We start from the raw sequence: 23,220 nt of genomic DNA, 5'->3' as shown, positions 1-23,220 counted from the left end.
TCAGGGTATTATCTGAAGATCTGTGACAATGTCGTGTCTGTGGGGTCTCATCAGGATATATATATATATTACTGTTTTGACAACCCAGACTGTCCTCGAACTTGTCATCTTCCCGTGTACTTGTATAATAGACACATGCTACCACTCTTTGCCTATAACTGGAGTTTTTAAAGAGCAAAGATTTTGCCCTCTGTTTACTATGAAGCTTTGCAAAGGTTTAGTTTCTTTACGAAATGAGGTATCCCTCTAAAGTAGGGTTATAGCAGTTAAAAGAGAACAACAAAGTTAAGTGCCTAGCATAAGGCCTGATGTCATTTCCGTGGACTTAAGGTTCTTCATTAAATGCCCCCTGGGGGCTGAGCATCATCTATTCCTGTCAACTCTGGCTGTGCACTGCGAGGTGTGTTGTTTTCAGATTGGGTGGTAATGAACCAATATCGTTAGACCATTTCCTGTGTTTAAGGTTTCTTATAGTTGAAGATTCTTCTCATTTCATCTAATTGATACAGATTTTGTGACTTATTTCATGCAGATCCCGGTGAACATAGAAGTCATGTATCCAGTTTTAATGGAGAACTTTTTACCAATCATCAATTTATTAGTTCATCTGTGAGTAAAGGGTGATTTTTTTTTTTAATCTACATTACATTAAACTCTTCTAATGGTCTGGTCTTTGTAAAAGAACAGCTCCCTCTACTTTATCTCTTATGTGTTCAGAGTTCTCACATGTATTCAGTTTTCCCCTCTGGCACTTTTCAGGATGCTCTCAGGTGACATTCTAAGGTCCTCTAAGTCTGGAATTGTTTGGTAGCTTTGCATTTTTGAAGAGTCTTAGAATCACCAAGAATATATGCTGATTATTATTCTGTAACTACCTTTATATTAAATGAATGTTGTAACATGTATAAAAACCAATACTAATGCAATGTAGAAGTAGATTTCATGTTGCAGGACTGTGCACTGCCGTAGACTGCTGACCTGACTTGGCCCTGGAACACTGAGCAATGGCTCTAGAAATATGTTTGGATCTAAGATCTTTGCGTTCATGGGTTAGCATCTAATGGCCTGCTCTTCACTGTTCTGCATCCCCAAGGGACTCCTTTATGCCCATCTGCCGAGTGAACGACTTTGAGATCACTGATATTCTGTGTCCAAGTGAGTACATTTCTAGTCATTTAATTCGCCATTTTCCCTTTCTGCCAATAAATGTAAAAGAAAATTATAAGAAAAAATTTTTAGAAAGTTATTTCTTTTTTGTCCTTTATATCTTTATAAAGCTGTTTTTTAAATTGATTTTTTTCTTAAAATTTCTTATTTTTTAAATGTTCCTAAAATTTTGGAAGATAACTTTATTTCTGTGTTGGTATCACTCTGCCGTAGGATAAAATCAGGCACGGTTCACACAGGCAGTTTCTTCCCTCATTCATCTGTTGGCATGCTTGTAGCTGGGGTCCTTAGTTTTGGATGTGTGAGGTGGACAGCTGGAGCCCCGTGCTGTTGACTTTCTGGCAGCTCCCCTTCTGTCTTCCTTTGTGTTTTCTGATGCCCTTCTCCTCTCTGGGATAATCTACTCTGTTATCCCTACTGTTCCTGCTCACTGCAGCACATGGCATACCACAGAGGACACGGTGTCAGACTCTGCCACTGTCCAGTGAACTCTTGTGATGCATTACTTTCGAGTCTTAGGACCTGCAAGCTCATCCACAGGGCTGCAGTGCTGTTACACAGCCTGCATTTGCGTTTCCTCGCTGGGCAGGGCACTCCACAGTTTGCACCAGTTAGCAACATTCCTTCAGATTTTCTTTCAGTTGCTGTGTTGAATGAATTATAGAGATAGTGAAATCTTTTGTGAATTTATTCTTTTCATCTTCACTGCCCTTTAATTGGAGTGCTTAGCTCATTTGTGTTTAATATTATTGATATGATCAGACTTAAATTTACCCTTAATCTTTTTGTTTCTTCCTTATAATATTTATATATTTCCATGTTCTCCAATTCTTGCCTTATTTTGGCTACTGAATTTTTAAAAAATAGCTTTTGAAAGATTTATTTATTTTTGTGAGTGTGTTTTACCTTCATGTATGATACATACCATGTACATGCCTTGTCCCCTTGGATCCTGTTGTTGGATCCCGGGAGCTTGGGTTACATGTGGTTGTGAGTGCCATATGGGTGCTGGGAGCCAAACTCAGGTCCTCTGCGAGAGCAGCAAGTGCTCTTGGCCTCTGACTCATCTGTCCGGCTCCTTGTTTGTTGTTTTTTATAAACAGTATCTTACTATATAGCCCAGGCTGGCCTAGAAGTTAAAAGCCTCTGGCCTCAGTAACATGAGTGTTGGTTCCTGGTGTGTCCTGACAGGCCTGTTTCCCCTTAGTTCTGAAAGCTAATTTTCTTAATTACCGAGTTCTAAGTTGATAACTTTCCCAGTGCTTTAAAGGCATGCTGGCGCTGTTGAAAACAGTATCCATAAGGAGGACCAATAAAGACCAATAATAAAATCACTTGAAGATACAGAAAAGGAAAAGATTTATTGCTACATTATATAATGGCTTCCTTTGTTCCTGATAAGAAAACCTACTCTTAGCCGGGCGATGGTGGCGCACGCCTTTAATCCCAGCACTCGGGAGGCAGAGGCAGGTGGATCTCTGTGAGTTCGAGGCCAGCCTGATCTACAAGAGCTAGTTCCAGGAAGAAACCAAAAAGCTACGGAGAAACCCTGTCTCGAAAAATCCAAAAAAAAAAAAAAAAAAAAGAAAAGAAAACCTACTCTTATTCTTATCTTTATTCCATCTAATGTGTCTGCTTTATTTTCTTGTCCTTGCTTTTAAATTTTATTACTACTTCCCAGCTACTTAAATATATTTTGGGGTTCTGGGGAATTTTTGAATTTTTGTTTTTCAACTTAGAGTTATTCACTATTTATGGTTTTCATGAGATTTAGACCTTACTCTCCTGTTAGGCAAAAAGTAGTTTTTGTTTCTCCTTTTTGTGGGATTTCATCACAGCCTTTGGATGCTGTCAATCCTGCCTCTGCTCATAGGTGGGGTGACTGCTCCTGCTGGCCTGCATACCATGAATTTCTCTGGCTCTAACTTCTTTTTCTAATCATTCTGTATACAACGTCTGCCTTCATGTAGCCTACAGGCCAGAAGAGGGCTCCAGATCTCATTACAGATGCTTGTGAGCCACCATGAGGTTGCTGGGAATTGAACTCAGGACCTCTGGAAGAGCAGCCAGTGCTCTTTACTACTGAGCCATCTCTCCAGCTCCCAGTACAATTTTTATTTCAGATATCTTCTGGTTTCATCTCTTTGAATTGGAGTTGGATATTTTTAGGAATTGTCTTTATCTTCATAAGACTTTGTTTTTGAACAAATGAGACATTTTCATGGCCTGCTTTATTGTATTTGCCATTGGTGCTGTTTCAAGGTATTTTGATATTTTTCTTTTATAAATCATATTCTGGTTTTGCTTTTTATTTTTCTTAGATTACAAATTTTGTGCCATGTAATACTGATGCTTTTGTTTACTGCTTCAGATATTTCTGTTTCTTCTCTCAGCCTTTGTAATTTCTTCATGTCTGCATGCTGATTAGAACCAGCTTCTCTGAGACTGCCAGAATTCTCACACTCTCCACAGCCTCTGTCTCCGAGTTCTTAGTCTCAGCAATTCTAGCTGCTCTGGCCCCTCCCACTCTAAAATCTTATGTCTTGCCTCCATAAGACCCATGCCTGCTGTTGGCATTCTCTGTTAAGAGCAAGTGCATTCACAGGGCTCCCCTCTTGCCGCTTTGAAGGTGGTTTCTGCCCTATATTGCATGTGCTCTGCTGTCTAAAGGTTTTGCTTCATTCATTCATTCATTCATTCATTCATTCATTCATTCATTCACTTTCTGTTTTATTATTAGGATCCGTCATGGTCTCTGCTCTCCTATATAGCTCAAACTAGCTTGCTTTCCTCCTTTTCTCTCCTCCTTTCTAAAGACAAAGATAATTCCAGTCTAAGTTAGAACAGATAATTCTGCACGTCGTTAAAGCATACATTTTTTCTATGCTGTGAGCCAAGTCATATAGTAAAACTGATATATCTTTGCATTCTGTTGTTTCAATGGTTTACAGTGTTATTTTCTTCTTTAGAAGCAAAACGGACAGTTCGGTTTTTAAGTGGCATTATCAACTTTATCCACTTCAGAGAAGCATGCCGGGAGACGTATTCAGAATTTCTTTTGAAAAATGTAAGATTTAAGTATATTTTCTAGATGCATACACACCAGGTCAGCAATCTCAACGTACAAATTATGAGTCTGCCTTGAAATTTTGTCACAGGTCAATTATAAGATAATTCTTAAAATTGGATTTTGTTTTATATTTATACAAAGTAGACTTTAGTTTGGGGATGATATTTTGAAATGATATATTCTTGATAATACAGAAGATAGAATTTTTTTAATGTTGTAGTTGAGACATTAAGAAATAGTTGTTTTTTTTTTTCAAAGTTTGTAAAGGTGCATAGTCTTCTCCAAATAACTGAGATATTTGAAATTTGCTTGCTTTTTAAGCAAGGTCAGGTTGGACTGTTGTTATTCTTCTGCCTGGTCTCACAGATGCAGTTCAACACCATCACTTTAACAGATGGATTTTTTTTTTCATTGTAAAACTGGTATACTCTTTGGAGCTTATGGACGAATATTGGGGGACTCATTCTCATTACTCTTTATGTGAAAGTGCTGATCTCTTAGAAAGTACCAGGTAACATGAACCAGATCTGAGATTCAGCTACTTGGAACTGGATAGACTCTTAGTTCAAGTAGGCTAAGCTTACACTCCTGAACCTGAAGACTCTCCAAGCATACACACACACGGTTGCATATACACTCACACCTAAGTATATACACACTCACACTTTTGTTTGCCTATTTACTCTCATCTTTTAAAGACACACAACACAGGCATTTCGTTTCTAAGAAACCCGAGGGACTGTCCTTCCTCCCACTGCCTGTGTTGGGACAGGTGTCATGGTCTCTGTTCCCATTACATTCAATGCTTTAGTTAATTGGTGTCATAGCTTTCCATTCATGACTGATGGCTTCAAGAAATAGAACCATGTTCAGGATCAAAAAGATTCTTAAAAATTACCAGCATTTAACACAGTGTCTAGCCGTAGTAAGATGTATCTAGCAACAGCTGTGTCAGGTAAAGAAATTCTTGGGAATAATATGCTCAGACGTTGTACCTAACATGCACATGACCCTGGGTTTTACTGCCCAGCATTTTTAAAAGGAGAGAAAAAACTGTTCCTAACTTGTTTGTCATAAATGCCTAAACTTATTGTTATCTTGTGTGTTGGGTGACAGGTGTATGTGTGTGGTCTTGCTCCTGAGTGTGTGGGTACATGCCCAAGAGGGTGAGGCCAGTGAGCTCATCAGGTGTCTTTCTCAATCATACTGCTAGCCTCTCTAGCTTATTTATTTATTTGTTTATGTATTTATTCATTTATTTGGGTCTTTTGAGACAGGGTTTCTCTTTGTAGCTTTGGAGCCTGTCCTGAAACTTACTCTGTAGACCAGGCTAATTAAACACACAAAGATCTGCTTGCTTCTGCCTCCTGAGTGCTGGGATTAAAGGCGTGCGCCACCACCTAGCTTTCCTCTCTACCTTATTGTTTTGACACAAGGTCTCTCTGTGGACTAGAACTTTGTGATTTGGGCTAATCTAACTGACTAAAGGGCTCTCTGGATACACCTATGTATGTGTTTGCCCACTGGTCCTGGGGTTACAGGCATGTTCAACCTTTAGGTTCTGGGAATTCACACTGAAATTCTTATCTTATGGGTGCAGATCAAATGGGGCCTGGCTCTAACTCTTTTTTTTTTCTCTTTTTTGTTTTTTTGGGTTTTTTTTTGGATAGTGTGTAAATATTTTGCAGTCTGTTTCTAGTTTTTTTTTAATGCATTCTTACATGTTAAAACATGCTAATGCAAGATTAAATTGCATTCATAGAAATCCTCTATGGACAAAATGCAGCAGCTGAACAGTGTGAACCAGGAAGCCATGATGAAGATGGAGAAACTCAAGTAAGTGGGAGCTTTACAAATAAGATGAATCCAGCTTCTGGGTGCGAACCAAGCAGTGAGTAGTTGATTTCAGTGCCACCATCCACAGCCAGTCTGCCTGAATAAATGGGAGGTTGTTTCAGTCCCCCTTTCTAAAAACAAATCTGTGTTTTCCTTCCCTGGCTCTGAGTTGTCACTGGTTCTTTCTCATTAGTGCATTGTCTACCTGCCCCACTGCGTACAATAGTGCAGCAAAGCTTTGCTCTGTGTGGAGGGTTGTTCACTCTCCAACCAGGAGCTCCAGCGGGGGTCCCAGCATCACCTCTACTGCTTGCTGTGCAAAAGGATCAAGATCGGAAGTACAGCCTACTGAGTGTGTGCTGTTTTTCGCTATTGTAGATAAGCTGTTCTGTGGAGCCGTCATAGATTGAGGGCTGCCTGCACTGACTATGAACAGTCAGATGTGGTTGGCTTGATTCTAGTCTATCAATGTCTTTGAGGTTGTCTGTTTAAAGTCTCTGGTATAGGCAGCAGTAAACTTAGAGACTGGGAGTGAGAGCACATATTACAATTTAGCATGATAGAAATAAATCCCAAACTAAATCTCAGGACAAAGAGAGCTGGAAGAGAGTGTCTGCAGCGTACGATGCAAAGCATTGCTAAGCTGGTGGCAGGGCTCATATTGTGTTCCTAGTAGGTGAACAGTTCTTACAGACTGAGAGGATAAATGTTAACTTTATAGAAACACAGGCAAAGACAGAATCAAAATAAATGGCTAAAACTGTTGGGGGAGCCTGCTTGTTTGTTCTCGGCTGCTCAGAGCCGAAATAACCACACAGAAACTATATTGTTTGTAATATTGTTTGGCCAATAGCTTAAGCGTAATTTTAGCTGAGTCTTATATTTTAAATTAATCTATTTCTATTAAGCTGTATATTGCCACTTGGCTGTGGCTTACCAGGTAAAGTCCTGTCCCTGGTGGGGCTACTTGGCTTCTCACTGACTCCGTCTTCTTTCTCCTCTGTCTGCTTGGAACTCCCACCTTGCCCTATTTTGCTAAGCCACTGGCCAAAAGAGCTTTATTCATTAATCAATAAAAGCAACACATAGACAGAAGGACTTCCCACACCACTCCCCCCCCTTTTTTTGTTTAAATAAAAAGGAAGGTTTTAACTTTAACAAAGTAAAATTATATACAACAAAACAGGTATAATTTCTGCCTAGCTCTGTTCTGCCCCATCACAGGCCAAAGCAGCTTCTTTATTCATTAACCAATAAAAGCAACACATAAACAGAAGGACTTCCCACACCATAATACCTTAGATAGTCTAAAGTAAAACGACCTTTGGATATTGTCGTAGTTAGGGTTTCTATTGCTGCAAGGAAACACCATGACCAAAGAGCAGGTTGGGGAGGAAAGGGTTTATTTGGCTTAAACTTCAGCATTGCTGTTCATCACTGAAGGAATTCAGGACAGGAACTCTTAACAGGGCAGGATCCCGGAGGCAGGAGCTAATGCAGAGGCCATGGAGGGAGTGCTGCTTAATGACCTGCTTCTCATTGCTCAGCCCCACCTTCTTACAGAATTCAGGACCAGCAGCCCAGGGATGGCACCACACACCATTGGATGGGTCCTCCCCCACTGATCACTAAATGAGAAAATGCCTTACAACTGGGTGTCATGGAGGCATTTCCTCAGCTGAGGCTCCTTCCTCTGATGACTTTATAGCTTGTGTCAACATAGAAAAGTACAGATTCGTAGGTGCTGGTGGAAAGGATGGTAGCAGAGGAGAGTGGCTGGTCCCACACTGGGAAGTGTGTGGTGCTGAGAGCTAAGGCCCAGTTAGGGAAACTAGCGTTGACAACAGAGGAATACTGTGGACATCCTAGTGGGAGGGATGGTGGATGGGTGTGTGCATGTGGTGCCAATGAGATGGCATAAAATTGAAGGCTGTTGTCTGATTATTTTTCTTCCAGTAGAAGATAAAAGTCATCAATTAAATGGTTATCTTGAAGGTATATAATTCAGAAACAAGGAATTAGACCCTTACTTATCAAAGGCATAAGTTTTATTTGTACCTTTCAAATTTAAGAATGCACACACTTTTTTGATCTGTTTTTTTGTGTTTAGTTCAGTTCCAGTTGAAGAGCAAGAAGAGTTCAAGCAGTATATGGATGACATTCAGGAGCTGCAGTACCTGCTGAACCAGGAGTTTAGGCAGAAAGCGGTATGTGGCTGTGGGGGTGTCACACAGCTGTCTTTCATTTACTGAAGACACCATCAACGTGTTGCTGAGCCTGTTTGTGTTGCCAGGCTATGTGCATTCTGGATGCATAGAATTCTTGAGTATTCTCTTGTGTTTGGTTCTGCTGTGGCTGTGGTACCCTGAGCACTGCAGCAAATGCTCAAGGGGTGTTGGGTCAGTTTGTGTATTTGTGGGAAATACGGTAGTGTTCTACATCTAGCCTACACTAGCTCAAAATACTTAGTTCTCAGCTTCAGGTCAGCTTGTGGTACTTTCCCTGTATTTCCGTTAAGCTGGGGTTTAGGGGGTTTGTCATGCTAAGAAAAAAAAAACCCAAAAGGTGCAAATCAATGAGAAAAAAATGATAATTTTCAGGTCTCAGCTGACTCTAAGTTGCCTGAGTTTTTGTGCTGCTCAGCAGATCTCACACACACCTAATGAGTTACTGTTTGAAAAGGAACTTTCCCTTTCAATTTGCATATTAATTTTTGAAGTGTTTCGGTGGTGCTAGGACAGATTACGCAGTTCTTTATTTTTTATGGCTAAAGTATTAGCATTAGACAAGGGGAAGGTTGATTTGGGCTCACAGTCTCAGAGGGTTCAGTTCATCATGATGGGGAAGTACGGCGGAGTAGCTTATTGAATGGGAACAGGAAGCCGGAAGGAGTGCTCCCAGATGCCAAGGCAGTGCGCATCCTCCCGGGCCTGTTTTCTCAGGCAGGTAGCTCTACAGCCTCCTGACAGCCTGTTCAGGTTTGATCCATCAGTGGGTTGGCTCATCCGTTAGGTCAGAGTCCTCATGAGTTAGTTGTCTCCAGAATCACCCTCATAGGTACAAGCAACGAGCGGGCCTCACCAGTCCAAGGCTTTCTTAATCCATTTATGCTTCTGCGAGACTCCCCATCAGGCCTGAGGATAAAAAAAGTTGGATACCATCTGATCTTCTCTCTTCCGCTTCTTCTTACCTTTATTGGATGAGGAAGTAGCTAGTGGTTTAATTTTGGGGTTTCGAATCATAATAACGCAATTGTTTTTTCTCTTAGACAGGGCTGCAGGAGGGGCATGCCCAAAAGAAATCAGATATTTCAGAGAAAACCAAGCGTTTGGTAAGCATCCCCTCTGTTACCTCGTGTTTGAAGTTTGAGTATCCTGCAGTGTTTGAGCTGTGTGGCTGTCAGTAGTCCTCTGTCACCTTTTCCCTTCAAGGGTGTCCCACCACCTGGCAACTTTTTTCAATTTAAATCCAGAAACTATTATAAAAAAAAAAAATAACAACACATGGAAATGTATGAAGAGAATAAAAATTACCCAAAGTTAACCATATAGGAATGCACTTCACACACACACACACACACACACACACACACACACACACCCTTTAGATGCTATTACTTTGAGTACCAGAAAAACAAAAGTAACTTTTTCAAACTCCAGCCAGGTCACGCAGTTAATATGAAAACACATCAAATACATTATGATTAAATACACATAATATTATACATATAATAAATATGTAATTAAAAATTATGATTTTACCATTGTGTGTTGTGCTGCTTGTGGAAGGGATGTAGAGGATGAGAGATTTTCAAGGATCCATGGATATTCTTAGGAACAGGAGGCTGATCTCAGAGATGCCCCTGAGGGTGTTTAGTGTCACACAAAAAAGTTGATCTGTAGTCAGAGCCATTAAGCAGGCCAGGGTGGTCAGAATTCAGTTTTACCCAGTTACAGCAGGCATGAGCAACGCTGTTGGATTATTCAAACAGTAGTAACCAGTTTTGTTGTCTGGCCTGATTGGTAAAAATGTCTCTCCACAGAATGAACTAAAGTTGTCAATGGTTTCTTTGAAAGAAGCCCAAGAGAGCTTGAAGAGTAAAATTGCGGACTCCCCCAAGAAAGTAGAGATCTGTAAAGAGAAGATGAAAGGCACTGTCCAGAAGCTCCGGAACGCCCGGGTGAGTGCCCTGTGTCCAGTTACTTTCTGAATTACCTCGTGTCTGTACAGAGTGGAGTGGAGAGGAGAGGAGAGGAAAGGCTATAGCTCCAAGGTAACTGCTGACTCAACTGCAGCAGCTATGGCTCTACGCTGTTGTGTTCCTATGAGAACGAATCACTCCATTTTAGAGAAGAAAGGTAGTAAACAATTTTGCAAATAATTAGTAACTAAAAATTACAGTGTGATCTATGAAATCATAGAGTGTGTTGGTGAGCACAGGGGCGTGAGAAATCTTTGTTTCTCCTGATCATTTCTGCTTCAAATATAAAACTGCTATAAAAAGTTAAGTCAGTTTTCAAAGTAGTATTAAAATAGCGGATACTTGATATAAGGAAACGAGGGAGCTCAGTTTGTATCTGTGGGAGTCTGGTAGGAGAGGGCATGGGGATTTGTTTTAGCGTCTGATCACTCAGGGCTCCTGTGAGAGGAGGAGTAAAGTGAGAAGGGACAAAGCTAGAGGTGGGCAGACAACTTGACTTCTGTTTTGAATCAAGATTTTAAAGTTATCATATCCAAGTAATTCCCAATATTGAAAATTGTCACTAATAATAGAGGAAAAAACTCTTCAGAACAGAAATGGAGCCCAGGAGTAGATTTGACAGTTTCTGGAGAACGGCTGCTGTATGTAAAGCTGATGGATCGTGGAGTTTATCTACATGGTGAGGGTGCTTACTCAAGCCCTGGGCCTGACCCCACTCTCCACTGAGAAGGGTTATCTGTTCCTCTAGGAGAAAACAGCTGGCTATTTATGAAAATCAGTCTTTATGTGGATTAGGAATTTAAAACTTAACAGATTTAGAACATGTATGTAATCTTTGACCAAATGAACACACACACCCTACCTCCGCAGTCTGACTTTTTAGCCGAGACTAACCTTAGAACTCCAGATTCTCCTGCCTCAGCCTCCTGACGGCTTAGATTATAGGCTAAATGTTTTTGGATTGACATGAAAACCTAAAGCCTACAGAGAGACAAGACCTACTGAAACAGTTTCTCTGCCTGTGAAGAGTTTTGTTTAGGTTTTATCAACTGGACACAAACCTGGACATATTTGGGAAGAAAGAATCTCAACTGAGGAATTGTCTCTGTCAGATTAGCTTGTAGGACATTTTCTTCACGAGTGATGGATATGGGAGGGTCCAAATTCACTGTGGGCGGTGCCAGCCCCAGGTAGATAGTTCCTGGGTTTTATAAGAAAGCAGGCTGAATAAGTGAGTAAACAATGGTTCATGGCCTCTCCTTCAGTTCCTGCCTCTAGGTTCTTGCCTTGAGTTCCTGCCCTGACTTTCCTTCATGGCTGACTGTAAGATGTAGGCTAAAATTAACTCTTTCCTCCCTAGGTTGCCTTTAAAATTTGTTTGTTTGTTTGTATCTTGTGTGTATGGATGTTTTGCCTGCATGTATGTCTGTGGACTGTGGGCCTGGTGCCTTTGGAAGCCAAAAGAGGGCATCAGACCTCCTGGGATTGACATTGCAGACAGTTGTGAGTCACCATGTGGCAGTTGGGAATTGAATGCAGTTCCGCTGGAAAAACTAGCGCTCTTACCCACTAAGCTGTGTCACTAGACAACCCCAGGTTGCTTTTGATTGTGGTCTTTATTACAGCAACTGGAAGCAAACTAAGACTTGAAGGAATATTAGATCCATTATACACAAAGTGTTTAGAAAATCATAAAATAAATAGAAATGAAAGGTGAGCAATATAATTAGGTTCTTTTCTGAGGAGAAATTTAACTGGTTAAAAAGGTAAGGCAGAGAGTTGCTTGATGGGGATAAGGAAAGATGTCTGCAGTGGTATGGGTTTGAGTAAATACATTCCTTTTGTATTTTAAATGAGATTATCTTTTTAAAGAATCATCAGATGCTAATAATAGTTATATAAACAAATACTACCATGCCAAAACAGATGGTAGCAAGGGGCACAATGAGATTCCACAGGAAAGTATCGTGACACTTCCTGCAAGCCACTAGACCATGGTCACAGGAGACTGCCAAGTCTTTTTTTTTTTTTTTTTTTTTTTTTTGGTTTTTCGAGACAGGGTTTCTCTGTGGTTTTGGAGCCTGTCCTGGAACTAGCTCTTGTAGACCAGGCTGGTCTCGAACTCACAGAGATCCGCCTGCCTCTGCCTCCCGAGTGCTGGGATTAAAGGCGTGCGCCACCACCGCCCGGCCTAGACTGCCAAGTCTTGACCACCTTCTTTCTCTCCTGTGCTTGCACTCACTGGCCTCAGGAGCCTCCAAACAGCATAAAATCAGACTGCTCTAGACCCACCAAGAACAACAGGGCAAAAGAATAGATGCAGGTTTATTTTTAAAAGGCAAAATAGTAGGAGATAGGAAAAAAAGAAGGCTACGCTATGTATTAGCTGGGTTTGGTGGCATACACCTTTAATCTGCATTCAAGAGGAACTGAATCTCTGAGTTCAAGGCCGGCCTGGCCTACAAAGAGAGTTCTAGGGCAGCCAGGGCTACACAGAGAAACCCTGTCTCAGAAAAAAAAAAATGAGGCTGTATACTGTATATTAATTACTAAAATGCAAGAGGGCTTAGAGAAGCTCCTGGAGCTCTTCACACCAGGAGAAAGCATCACTCTGGAGCCTGCTGGCCTGCTGCACTAGCAGCAAGAATGAGCTCACGGTGTCACCTGTAAACATTTCTACCTTGACTCTGGAGCCGAACGTGGTGCTGACAGCTCAATAGAAAAAAAAAATAGAAAGATATAATAGATAATGTGACTTCCCTGAAGTATGAGAAGTAGTTCAAGAATTATCAGAGCACACCTTTGGATTGTTTTCGTGGTGTTTACAGACAACCACAGGGCTTTGTAGGCACGGGCAAGCACTTGCGGGCTAAGCTGTACCCAACCAGAGCGAGCTCTTTCCCACACACACAAAGAATCTTTGGAAAATTAGTAGTGAGTGGTCAAGTATTAAAGTAGTGCCAGTTTTCTTTGTTATGGGTATTCGGAGTTTTAAAAGCATCTTTGGGGATGTGGAGAGATAGCTCAGTGGTTAAGAGCCCTGACTACTCGATTCCTGACAATTGTATGGTAGCTCACAACCGTCTGTAACTGCAGTCCCAAAGGATCCAATGCCTTTGTTTGGTCTCCTAGGCACCAGGCATGCCCACGGTGCACAGACAAGCATTCAGGCAAAACAGTCATACGCATAAAATAAATAAATAATTAGAATGTTTTAAAAAGAGGCGTTATTGTTTGACACCTTCGTAGTAGTGCCTTGCTACTGAGCTGGGAACTTGATTGTTGTGCGTTCTTGAGCTTTCAGAGCTGAATGTAGAAATCATTGAAGAGCAAACAAATTGAACTTGCAGTTTCATAAAAGAGAATATCAATCTTGTCTTTTTTTTTCCCCATCCCAAAGCAAGAAGTGATGGAGAAGACTGAAGTCTATAGAGATTCTGTGGAATGCTTGCCTTCCTGTCAGCTGGAGGTGCAGTTATATCAAAAGAAAATACAGGACCTTGCAGATAATAGGGAAAAGCTAAGCAGTACCTTAAAGGAGGTTTGTATTGGGTGGCGTTTCTGTCGTTATTATGTGATGGGCAAACAGCTTTGGATGCACTTTCACCTTTTGTTACTGTCTTCCTAAAGACAAACTAGCTTGTTCTGTAGTATGGTCGTGCTGAGGAGTAAGCCGTCTTCCCATAAACATCAGGATGTCAGGACTCATCTTAACCTTCAGACGAGATGAATAATAAATTAGGATAGCACGGGTTGGTATGTGTTTGGAATAGAGTAATGAATGTTTTAGCTTGTCCTAACAGATGTAATCACTTATCGTCAGTGGCACAGAGTCCACCTTAGTTCCCATCACTGCACTTGTGTCAGTTGAGCTGTCCAGCTTACAGCAGCATCTCCATCCTGGATACTGAGAGGCAGCTCTGCCATTTCAGTTTCTCCGATGCTTGAGGTCATTTTCACATCTTAGTCCAGGCCACTCCCTGGACCACTAACATTGCAGTAAAAGTTGGTTGTTTTTGACAGAAGTGCGGGAGCTAGGAGGTTTACTTTACCTAGCACATTGTCTGATCCGCCATCTGGGGCCACAGGACAGATCTGCTTTTGGTTCTGAGGTCTGCCTCTGCCCTTCTTTCTTCTACCATCTTGGTTCCTGTGCCAGTACTCAGCTGTAGTGTCTGGCTGTTGTGTGTCTGTCCCTCATCAGTTCTGGCAGACCAGCAGAGGCAACACTTCTCTACTCCCTGGGCTCCTTCCCCTTGTACAGTTGTGGTTTTCTGCTGAGCTTTCAAAGCCTGAAGACTTACTCCAGTTCAAAACTGTGTTATTCTAGCTCACCCTCAGAAACCCTTTTGTTTTCTTTGTAAGTCCTGTTTGCTTGTGTTAACTTTAAATATGCTTCATAAAACAGAACCTAAACTTGGAGGACCAGATTGAAAGTGATTCATCAGAACTAAAGAAGCTGAAGACTGAAGAAAATTCCCTCAAAAGGCTGCTGATTGTAAAGAAGGAGAAGCTGGCCACCACGCGCTTCCGAATCAACAAGAAGCAGGAGGACATGAAGCAGTACAAGCAGACGGTGATCGAGTACGGGCCTGATGCAGGGCAGGGGCTTAGGACGCACAAGGAAAGCCGAGAGGCTTTCAAAGTAAAGAATTCTGCTTCCAGTGACTACGATGTTATAATTCTGTCCGGGTTCTTTCGCTTGTTTGTTTGGTTGGTGTTTTTCAGCTTGTTTGTGGCTTTTTGAGGCACACAGTTCCAATTCCTTTGTGTTGATCTTTGAAGGAGTTGTGGTACTAGTGTTCATTTTAGTGCGTTTGAGACATAGTAACCTAGAGTTACTTTAGGAAAGGAAATCTTAATATTATTCAGGTAAAAATTAATACTTTGTTAATTTCTTCTGCTTGTATGTTGAGGTATTTCACCACTAGAGCCTTCTTGTGAGTCCCAGGAGTGCATTTAGCGTACATGCCACAGGGATGTTTGCAGTGTCATTCCTCTGGTCCTTAAGTGGCATTGGGACTGAGTATTTCATGCAGATGAAAGGAAAAGACAGAACCTGGGGATTGTGTATTCTCTGCCAAATGCGCAGAAAGTTCTACTAACCCACGTTTGCGCTAACAGTGCATGGATGTGCACACCGAGGCACTGCAGCCAAACCTTCATCTTACAGAGTAGGTTGTGGGGCTGCGGTGGAGCACTTGCTGGGAAGGTGCCAGGCTCTGACTTTAATCTCTAGCTCTACAAAATAAGGAAACAGAAAGAAAGCTCTTGAATGAAGGAGTTCCGTACACCATTGTGTAACTATAGTGCACCACACTGTGTAGGGGGTTTGGGTTTTGTCTGCTTGCTTTTATATCTGGAAGGGTTCTAGGCTTGTTGAGCAAGTACTGACACACGATGCTCTGGGTTCATTATTAGCATCTTCGTTTTTGTTTTTTTTTTTTAAATGCTCGAGAGAAGTTATATTGGTGTTTCTGTTCCCCTTTAGAGACTGCAATAAAGTTCAAGATAAAAGAGGTGCTGTCTGTGAGCAAGTAACCACCATTACTCTGGAAATCCAGAAGATTAAATCTGGGGTTCAGCAGCTGAAAGATAGTACGAAAAGGGAGAAACTGAAGTCTCAGGTGCGTGTTCCTAGGACAGAGAGTCCGGGGGTTAAAACGTAAAGGATGTCACTCATGACAGGGTTTGAGTTCTCTGGAGCGGAACTTGACCCCGCGGGTCTTTTGCTTTCCTCTGTTTATAGCAGCACTCTGGATACCAGTTCTGCAGATGCGCATCTCCTGTGCCCTTTCTCTTACCTGCCTTTCAGCACATCACAGAATATAAACACAGTTCTCAAGTCCTAAGTAGATGGACTTTCCCCATGACTTTTAAATTGTCTCTAGAAACATTTTACCAAAAGCTACCCCAAGTAGCACAGCTCTTCATTCATAATCTTAGGCCTCCTTCTTCATTCTTCTCCATCTTCCCGCTTCTGAAGCACCTGGTTTGTGATAGCTGAACTCTCGCTGCCGCTGTCACCCACTGTCCGTACAGTCTGCAAAGATTCTAATGCAAAAGAGACTTGAGGAGAAACTTCACCCGACATTCTTAAGGAAACCAGAGACTGCTGTCACATGCTCAAGGTGTAGATAATCAGCTGGTTATTAGCAGCTTAAAAGTAATACCTGGCTCCAATTTGAACTTTGTTAGTCACAAAAGATGCCCAACCTACCTTATATTCCTGTTGGGTCTGTGCACGTGTGTCTCACCAGTAATATTAGATGTTCCCTGGCAATACCAGTTGTTCTTTTTTTTTTTTTCTAAATGTAAGGATGGACTTTATTTAAAAAAAAATTAATTTTTAGGACTACAAATTACAAAGGAACAGCAGATGACTACACAGAATCTAGTGAATACATTTGCCTGTCATGGAATTTCATTCATTTTACAAATTCACCCCACCATCAATGATTCTGCTACAATGTTCTCAAGGTTACTATACCTTTATTTCAAATTATATTACATGGTATTCTCTCGATAAGCTTTAAATACGAAATTATTGGCTTCTAAGAATGGCACCTTCAAAAATGGGCAATGTTCACTTAGTCTCTGGTGGCATTATTCTAGTCTATTTTCTTTTACCAATTAAAAAACTCAAAATGTTCACCTTTAGTCTTTCCCCCTACCAACTACAGATGGATAGCAAAAAGAAAAGCAATGAAAAAGGCAGCCATTAAAATAAATGAATTAATCATTTAAAGAAAGTATTTGGCTCATGGCAATTAAAAAAATGGCAACTGTTCTTTAAACCTTAGCATGGCATGTGAAACCATTCCTAGAATAGCCTTGGGTATAGTCTGCTTTCCATAAATATTTATATAGTTGAAAGGGCACTGAGTACTGTGTCTTAAAACTAGCTGTGTTAGAATTCAGTGAGGGATTTTGAAATGACCAAGTCCCCTCCCAAATACATTGAATTAGAATCTCAACAACAGGTCCCATCTCTTAATTGAATTGTCTGTTTATCTCTAGCATAGGATGGCTCTTGAGAGCCACTGACGGGCTCTGTGTGATTGTGGTTGTTTTCTGTGGATGGAGCTCATAACCACACAAGCTGTTCTAGTACAGCTGTAGTTGTTAAAATGTTATTTCCCATTCTGAATTTAAAATATTCAGTGTCTGTACTCTGGCACACTCAGACCTTCCTTTGGAATAATCTATACTGTGTTCTGTTGACTAGCTCATAAGGTGGGAGCCCTGTTTCCTTCGTCCTCTCTCCTTTGGGTGTAGCCGCTGTCCAGCCACTCCTCACGCGCTCACTTTCAGACTGATCGTATCCTGTTTACTGTTAGTATTTCTTCCCTGTCGTTATTCAAAGTGTAGAACCTCCTTCTTACCGCAGTCTTCCCAAGCAGTGCTGTGGCCCCAGAAACTTCTGTTTACAAAGCCTTGGGGGATGGGTTGTCAGCAGCCGTGTCTTGCCTTCTGACTTCAGACTATGGTCAGAGACTCCTTCTTCAGGTGCAGCTCTGCCGGGTTGGTCCTTTCACCATAGCATACAGCGATGAAATGGTTGCTCTCAATTCAAGAGCTTATTGTTAGATTTTGTAGGCTTACTTGTCTTTCTCTCAACCTAGATTCTCTGTTTAAATCTCGTCCATACCAATTGTGTCTCACTGTGTGGTGTTGGCGGCAGATTCAAGCAGCATGCCTCTTTTCCAGGATGGAAGAGACTCTGGCTGCATTGTACCGCTCCTCCAGAGCGTGCAGCCTTATCAGAGCCCCAGACACGGCCATTCAGCTTGCTTTGTTGTCCTTTCTTTACCCAGTCCGCTGACGTCCATTTGCTCCTCAGCAGCCCAAGAATGACTGTGAATACGTGGGTGAACTCAAGTTCATTTGCTCAAAGAATTCTCTAGTTCTTTTATCCACCCTTCACGAAGAAGCGTGCACAGATTGTCAAAGTGGTCTTCAATCGGGGCTGCTGGACCCCAGTTGTCACTGCCCCTGCTTTAAATGTCCCCTCACATTAGTAATTCACCTGCTTCTAGCGTTTTGTCCCTCTTCCATTTGAGCAGCTCAAACATCTTTTTCCTGTTCCAGCCAGTCACAGCAAAAATGACGTAGAGTTCAAAATCTTTCCCATCTGTCCTCTTCTCCCCCCACTAATCTCTTCTGTTCAGCGTCTTCATAAATTTCTTTTAGAATATTTGATATATTTCTAAGATGCTATAATTTCTTATATTTCTCATCATCATTTTATATTACAAGGGATTAACTCATGTTGAAATTCTGTAGTGATAACCCTGGCCTTCAGACTCACAAAGTTAATTTCATGATTTCTTTTCCTCAGTGATACTATTCATTTTATTCACACATTCATAACATAATTTTATGTCTTGCAAATTGTCACAAAATGCTAACTTCCTTCCTTGACTCTAATTTTGCTATTTTAAATCTGTACTGAATACTAAGTAGTGCCAATTTTATCTTTGTAAAGTAACTTTTTAATAGTGTACTTTCTCGTTAAATCAAGGCCTCCCTATTTTCCTATAGTTTATGGATTCATTTATAATGAATTGACTGCTTAAAATTTCTAGTCAATGTTTTAACAAATAGCGTATGTACCTACTAGGTGTTGGGTCCCACTTGGCTCAGGAGTCAAGTTGAGGACAGCGAAGTTCTGATCCCTTCCTCTAAGACTTTAGGTAAGCAGATCATTCCCATCATTTAAGGTCCAATAGAAATGATGCCTGACTTCATGTTATACTACAGTGTCAGGAATAAAACCAGTGTGGAACTGTCAAAGACATATAGCAAAGCCATGTAGCAAAGACATACAAAGCCATGTAGCAAAGACATATAGCAAAGCCATGTAGCAAAGACATACAAAGCCATGTAGCAAGAGCCAGCTGGTTCTTTACGAAGGTGCCACAGATTGTTATTAAAGAAAAGTCAGCTACAGTTACAAATGGTACATGGGAAATGGGATATTCGCATGTAGAAGATGGAAACTAGATCCTTCCTCTCACCCTGCGCCAAAAACAAACTCTAAAGACCATAATAAAAGACAGGAAACCCTGAAACTGCTGAAGGAAGGACTAGGAAAAATTCCTCATGATACAGGCTTAGGCCTTTTTGCTTAGGATTCTTCTTGCTCAGGAATAAGACTGTCCACAAATCCCACCTTGTGAAGTCAGAAGTCTTCCATAGAGCAGAGGGAATTGTCCACCAAATGAAACACAGCCTACAGAAGGAGATAAACCTCTGTTACCTGTATACCGTACAGAAGACATAGAGCGTATGAGGAATTGAAAATACTAAACAAGAAAACAAACACCCATAGGCCAAAAAACTGAAACAAATAGCTAATAAATATTTTCAAAAATGTTCAACATCATTCACCATTTTTTTTTATAAATTATTTTATTTATTATATATACAACATTCCTTCTATGTATGCTTGCATGCCAGAAGAGGGCACCAGATCTCATTATAGATAGCTGTGAGCCACCATGTGGTTGCTGGGAATTGAACTCAGGACCTTTGGAAGAGCAGTCAGTGCTCTTAACCTCTGAGCCATCTCTCCAGCCCTTGAGATTCCATCTTATCCCAGTCAAAATGACCATGTTTAAGAAAATAATTGACACCAAATACTTGGAAGAGTGCAGGAGAAAGAACCTCTTTTTTAAATTACTTATTTTATTATTATATGTGTGTGCACATGTCACAGCTTATGCTTGGAGATAGATCAGAGGACAGCTTGGTGGAGTTGGGTCCCTCATGCACTGTAATGTGTTTTGGAGATCAAGATTGGGTCACCAGGCTTGCATGAAAAGCACTTTGCTGTTTTACTGGTCGGAAGGTTCTCTATTCGCTGTTCTTGCGCCTGTAACATGGTGTAATTACTATGAAACCAGGGTGAAGGTGTCTCTGCTAAAAAATAGAACTACTCTCTGTCCCAGGTGGACACTCTTGTTCAAACAGCCTATTACTGTGGTTGATACTTGCTTGTCCAATGTTTATGACTGCTCTGTTTAAGTCACCAAGGATCAACCTACAAAATAATGGATATTGAAAATGTGGTACAGGTACACTATGGATTCTTATTCATCCATAAATAAAATGAAATTTGTAAGAAGATATATGTTAGTGGAAAATGCTATATTAAGTGAGATGACCCAGTCCCAGAGAAATAAAAACCACATGTTCTAAGTTTTATATATGTATGTTCATATGGAGCAGTTGAGTGTAGATACCAAGAATCAGAAAAGGGTCCATGAGAAGGCAAAAGGCTTTAAGGGAGAAGGTTGTTAGGTAGGGTAATAGAACACATGAGATATGAGAGTGGAGGGGAGACACCAACAGTGCTGGCTTTCAAGAGGGGTGAGGGGAGTTGTCTAGGAGATGGGGAGGGGACAGAAGCAAGGTCAACAAAAATCTGTTTGTGTGAGTTCATTAAAAATATTAAGTTTTGCCGGGCGATGGTGGCACACGCCTTTAATCCCAGCACTCGGGAGGCAGAGGCAGGCGGATCTCTGTGAGTTCGAGATCAGCCTGGTCTACAGAGCTAGTTCCAGGACAGGATCCAAAGCCACAGAGAAACCCTGTCTCGAAAAACCAAAAAAAAAAATAAGTTTTATCTTCCATGTAACTTCCTCTGAGCCATCTATGTGTCTGGTTTCTGGCTTCTCACTCGCTGTGGACTTTTAATAGGCAGCCTAGTCCTGTGCTTCCCACATGGCATATGTGCACTGTGTGTTCATTGCGCTGTAGGTCAGATGTGTGGCCATGCACTTGCATGAGCCTTGTTTCCAGTGCTCAGTACTTAGTGTAGTCTGTGTGTTGTTGTGAGGTGGAGAGTGATTTCGTCCACATTATCTTGTTCACAGGGTACTTGGAGAAAACAATCCAATAATATATTTTTGATCGATGGACAAAAATTCTTGTGGGATCAATGATGATGCTGGGTATAAAAGTCTATGAATATTTTATAATTTTTAAATTCCTCAAATTTCAAAAATGAGATAATCAGGCCAACACTGTCACATAAAGCATTGCTAGAGTCATGCTCTGCCCTGTAGCTACTGGGTAGGTAGGCACCGTGACCTTGAGCATTTGATATATGTCTAATGTACTTGAAGGACTAATGGAATTTTGAGTTTAGTCTAAGTTCTTGTATATTTGAATAGTGGCTATTTGGCTATTGCTTCTATGTTGAACAGCACTGGGCTAGCCTTAGATTTTTCTTTGCATTCTCAGCCCTATGCTTTGACTTTAGAAGTATTTGACTTCACGATAAGACTTTTTATATGTGAGCTATTGTGCACTGGTATAAATTTCCACTTGTGTATAGACTTTCACTGGCTATTCTAAACGACATAGCATTTGAGAAGGCTATAACCCACCCACATTAGTACCTACCTGTGTTTTTCCTTCAGGTGGGTGTGCTGCTGGATTTAGGCTTCTTGTTCTGTTTATGGTAGCTCTATATGTGTGACTAGCTCTTCCTTGGGAGCATGTTTATTGTCAGGAAGAAAGCATTGCTTTGGTGTGTTGAAGTGCTTGCCTGTGGATTTGCAGATTGTGTTTATTTATTTTAGCCACACTTGGTTTTGATGGTTTCTTGAAGGTGATAGCATTCTTCATGGTGTACTCAGTGTTCTTGTCCACGGGAAGGAACACCTAGCCCAGTGGAACTAGGGATATGAGCTGATCTGTAGCCATCAATGTGCTGATTGTTTAGCGTTTACTCCAGTTAGTGGCTAATTCACCTGGTCTTTCTTATAAGATTTAAGAAATAAAGCTTTCGGAAACTTTTCTTGATGGTTCATAGTCTATCATAGTTGTAATCTTAGAATTAATATGAATGACCATTGAAATGTTTTTGCAATTCAACGTTTGGCCTGGCTATCACATTTGTCCTCAGGAAATCTTTGTAAACTTGAAAAGTGCTCTGGAGAAGTACCACGAGGGCATTGAGGCGACAACAAAGGAGTATTGCTCTAGAATAGAAGAGAAGACGGCAGAGCTGAAGAAGAGGATGTTCAGAGTGCCGCCCTCGTCAGCTTAGGCAGTCCTCCCATAAGTGGCTGGCTGCCTTTTCGTCTCTGTCTATGTTGTTATTGTGAAGTTATTACGTAGTTATTACGTAGAAGTACCGGCTGTGTCAGCTAACTACCATGGGTACCGCTGCTTCCCGTTTGTCACTGGTGGTTTTAGTGCGATGCTGTGCTTCTTGTGTCTTTTTCTTGTGCTGGGGAGAACTTGGGACCTTGCCAGCTACAGGGACCTGCTTCTCCAGGCTCCAACATACCATGTATTATAGGCTTTTATTACAATTAAAGTAACTTGTACAGCTTTTGTGCCCTCCTTTTAATCTGTCTCTGTTTGTACTAGCTGGAATAAAGAGGAGTAGATACTGAAGTCTGCAGTGCCTGTTGTTACTTTGTTGACATTGAATTGCCACAGCATCGAGCCTGATTGTGCCCTGCACATCTAGAGTTCATGCTCCTTTGATTCTCACTCATCCAGCTCTAGCTAGATATTTTCTTTCTACTATGTAGGTAAAGAATTGTGGAGATGTCTGAAGATTTATACAACTGAGCAAAAATTTGTACTGTGCTCTCTGGCACCAAAATTGGAATAGTTCTTGATATAGCACACTTTCTAATGTGAAAGAGTAAGTTTGATTATAGGGCTTTATTTCTTTATATGGTAGAAATAAGACAGTTGTGGATAGAAAATTCAAACTGGACCAAAATAATTTGTTGTTTTCCTTCTTTATCAATTTATTATCCTGAGGACCTTGTTCAGTGACACAAGGATGCTTAGCCGTACTGTGACCGCATGCAGTGTGATGTCTTGGCTCCTCCAGCTGTCCTGGCACAGTGCCATAGAGAACTCTCAGGAACCAAGGAACACCGTGAAGTTCTGAAAGAAAAACAGTGACCCTTGC

The 23,220-nt window shown here is 41.1% G+C and overlaps 1 protein-coding gene across 6 annotated transcripts in view; it reads left to right on the top strand.

The window, feature by feature from the left end:
* Nuf2 (NUF2 component of NDC80 kinetochore complex) overlaps window positions 1-22,688 on the top strand; it is a 29,823-nt gene extending 7,135 nt beyond the window's left edge. For 5 of the 6 annotated variants that reach the window (XM_075988527.1, XM_075988528.1, XM_075988525.1 and 2 more), the window contains 11 exons: window positions 533-609; window positions 1,094-1,155; window positions 4,137-4,234; window positions 6,000-6,073; window positions 8,184-8,280; window positions 9,342-9,404; window positions 10,116-10,253; window positions 13,675-13,815; window positions 14,683-14,858; window positions 15,766-15,901; window positions 22,192-22,688. In XM_075988527.1, coding sequence (XP_075844642.1) covers window positions 533-609; window positions 1,094-1,155; window positions 4,137-4,234; window positions 6,000-6,073; window positions 8,184-8,280; window positions 9,342-9,404; window positions 10,116-10,253; window positions 13,675-13,815; window positions 14,683-14,858; window positions 15,766-15,901; window positions 22,192-22,335 — 1,206 coding nt within the window. In that variant the 3' untranslated portion in view covers window positions 22,336-22,688. Of the gene's footprint in view, window positions 1-532; window positions 610-1,093; window positions 1,156-4,136; window positions 4,235-5,999; window positions 6,074-8,183; window positions 8,281-9,341; window positions 9,405-10,115; window positions 10,254-13,674; window positions 13,816-14,682; window positions 14,859-15,765; window positions 15,902-18,897; window positions 18,971-22,191 lie in introns of all 6 variants that reach the window. The other variant, XM_075988530.1, reaches the window with a different exon arrangement.
* The last annotated feature ends 532 nt before the right edge of the window (window positions 22,689-23,220 follow it).

Source organism: Microtus pennsylvanicus, chromosome 10 (genome assembly GCF_037038515.1).
Source record: "Microtus pennsylvanicus isolate mMicPen1 chromosome 10, mMicPen1.hap1, whole genome shotgun sequence".
NCBI classification, from domain to species: Eukaryota; Metazoa; Chordata; class Mammalia; order Rodentia; family Cricetidae; genus Microtus; species Microtus pennsylvanicus.
The sequence above is the reverse complement of the archived record's forward strand: the minus strand, read 5'-3'. Positions and strand labels throughout refer to the sequence as shown.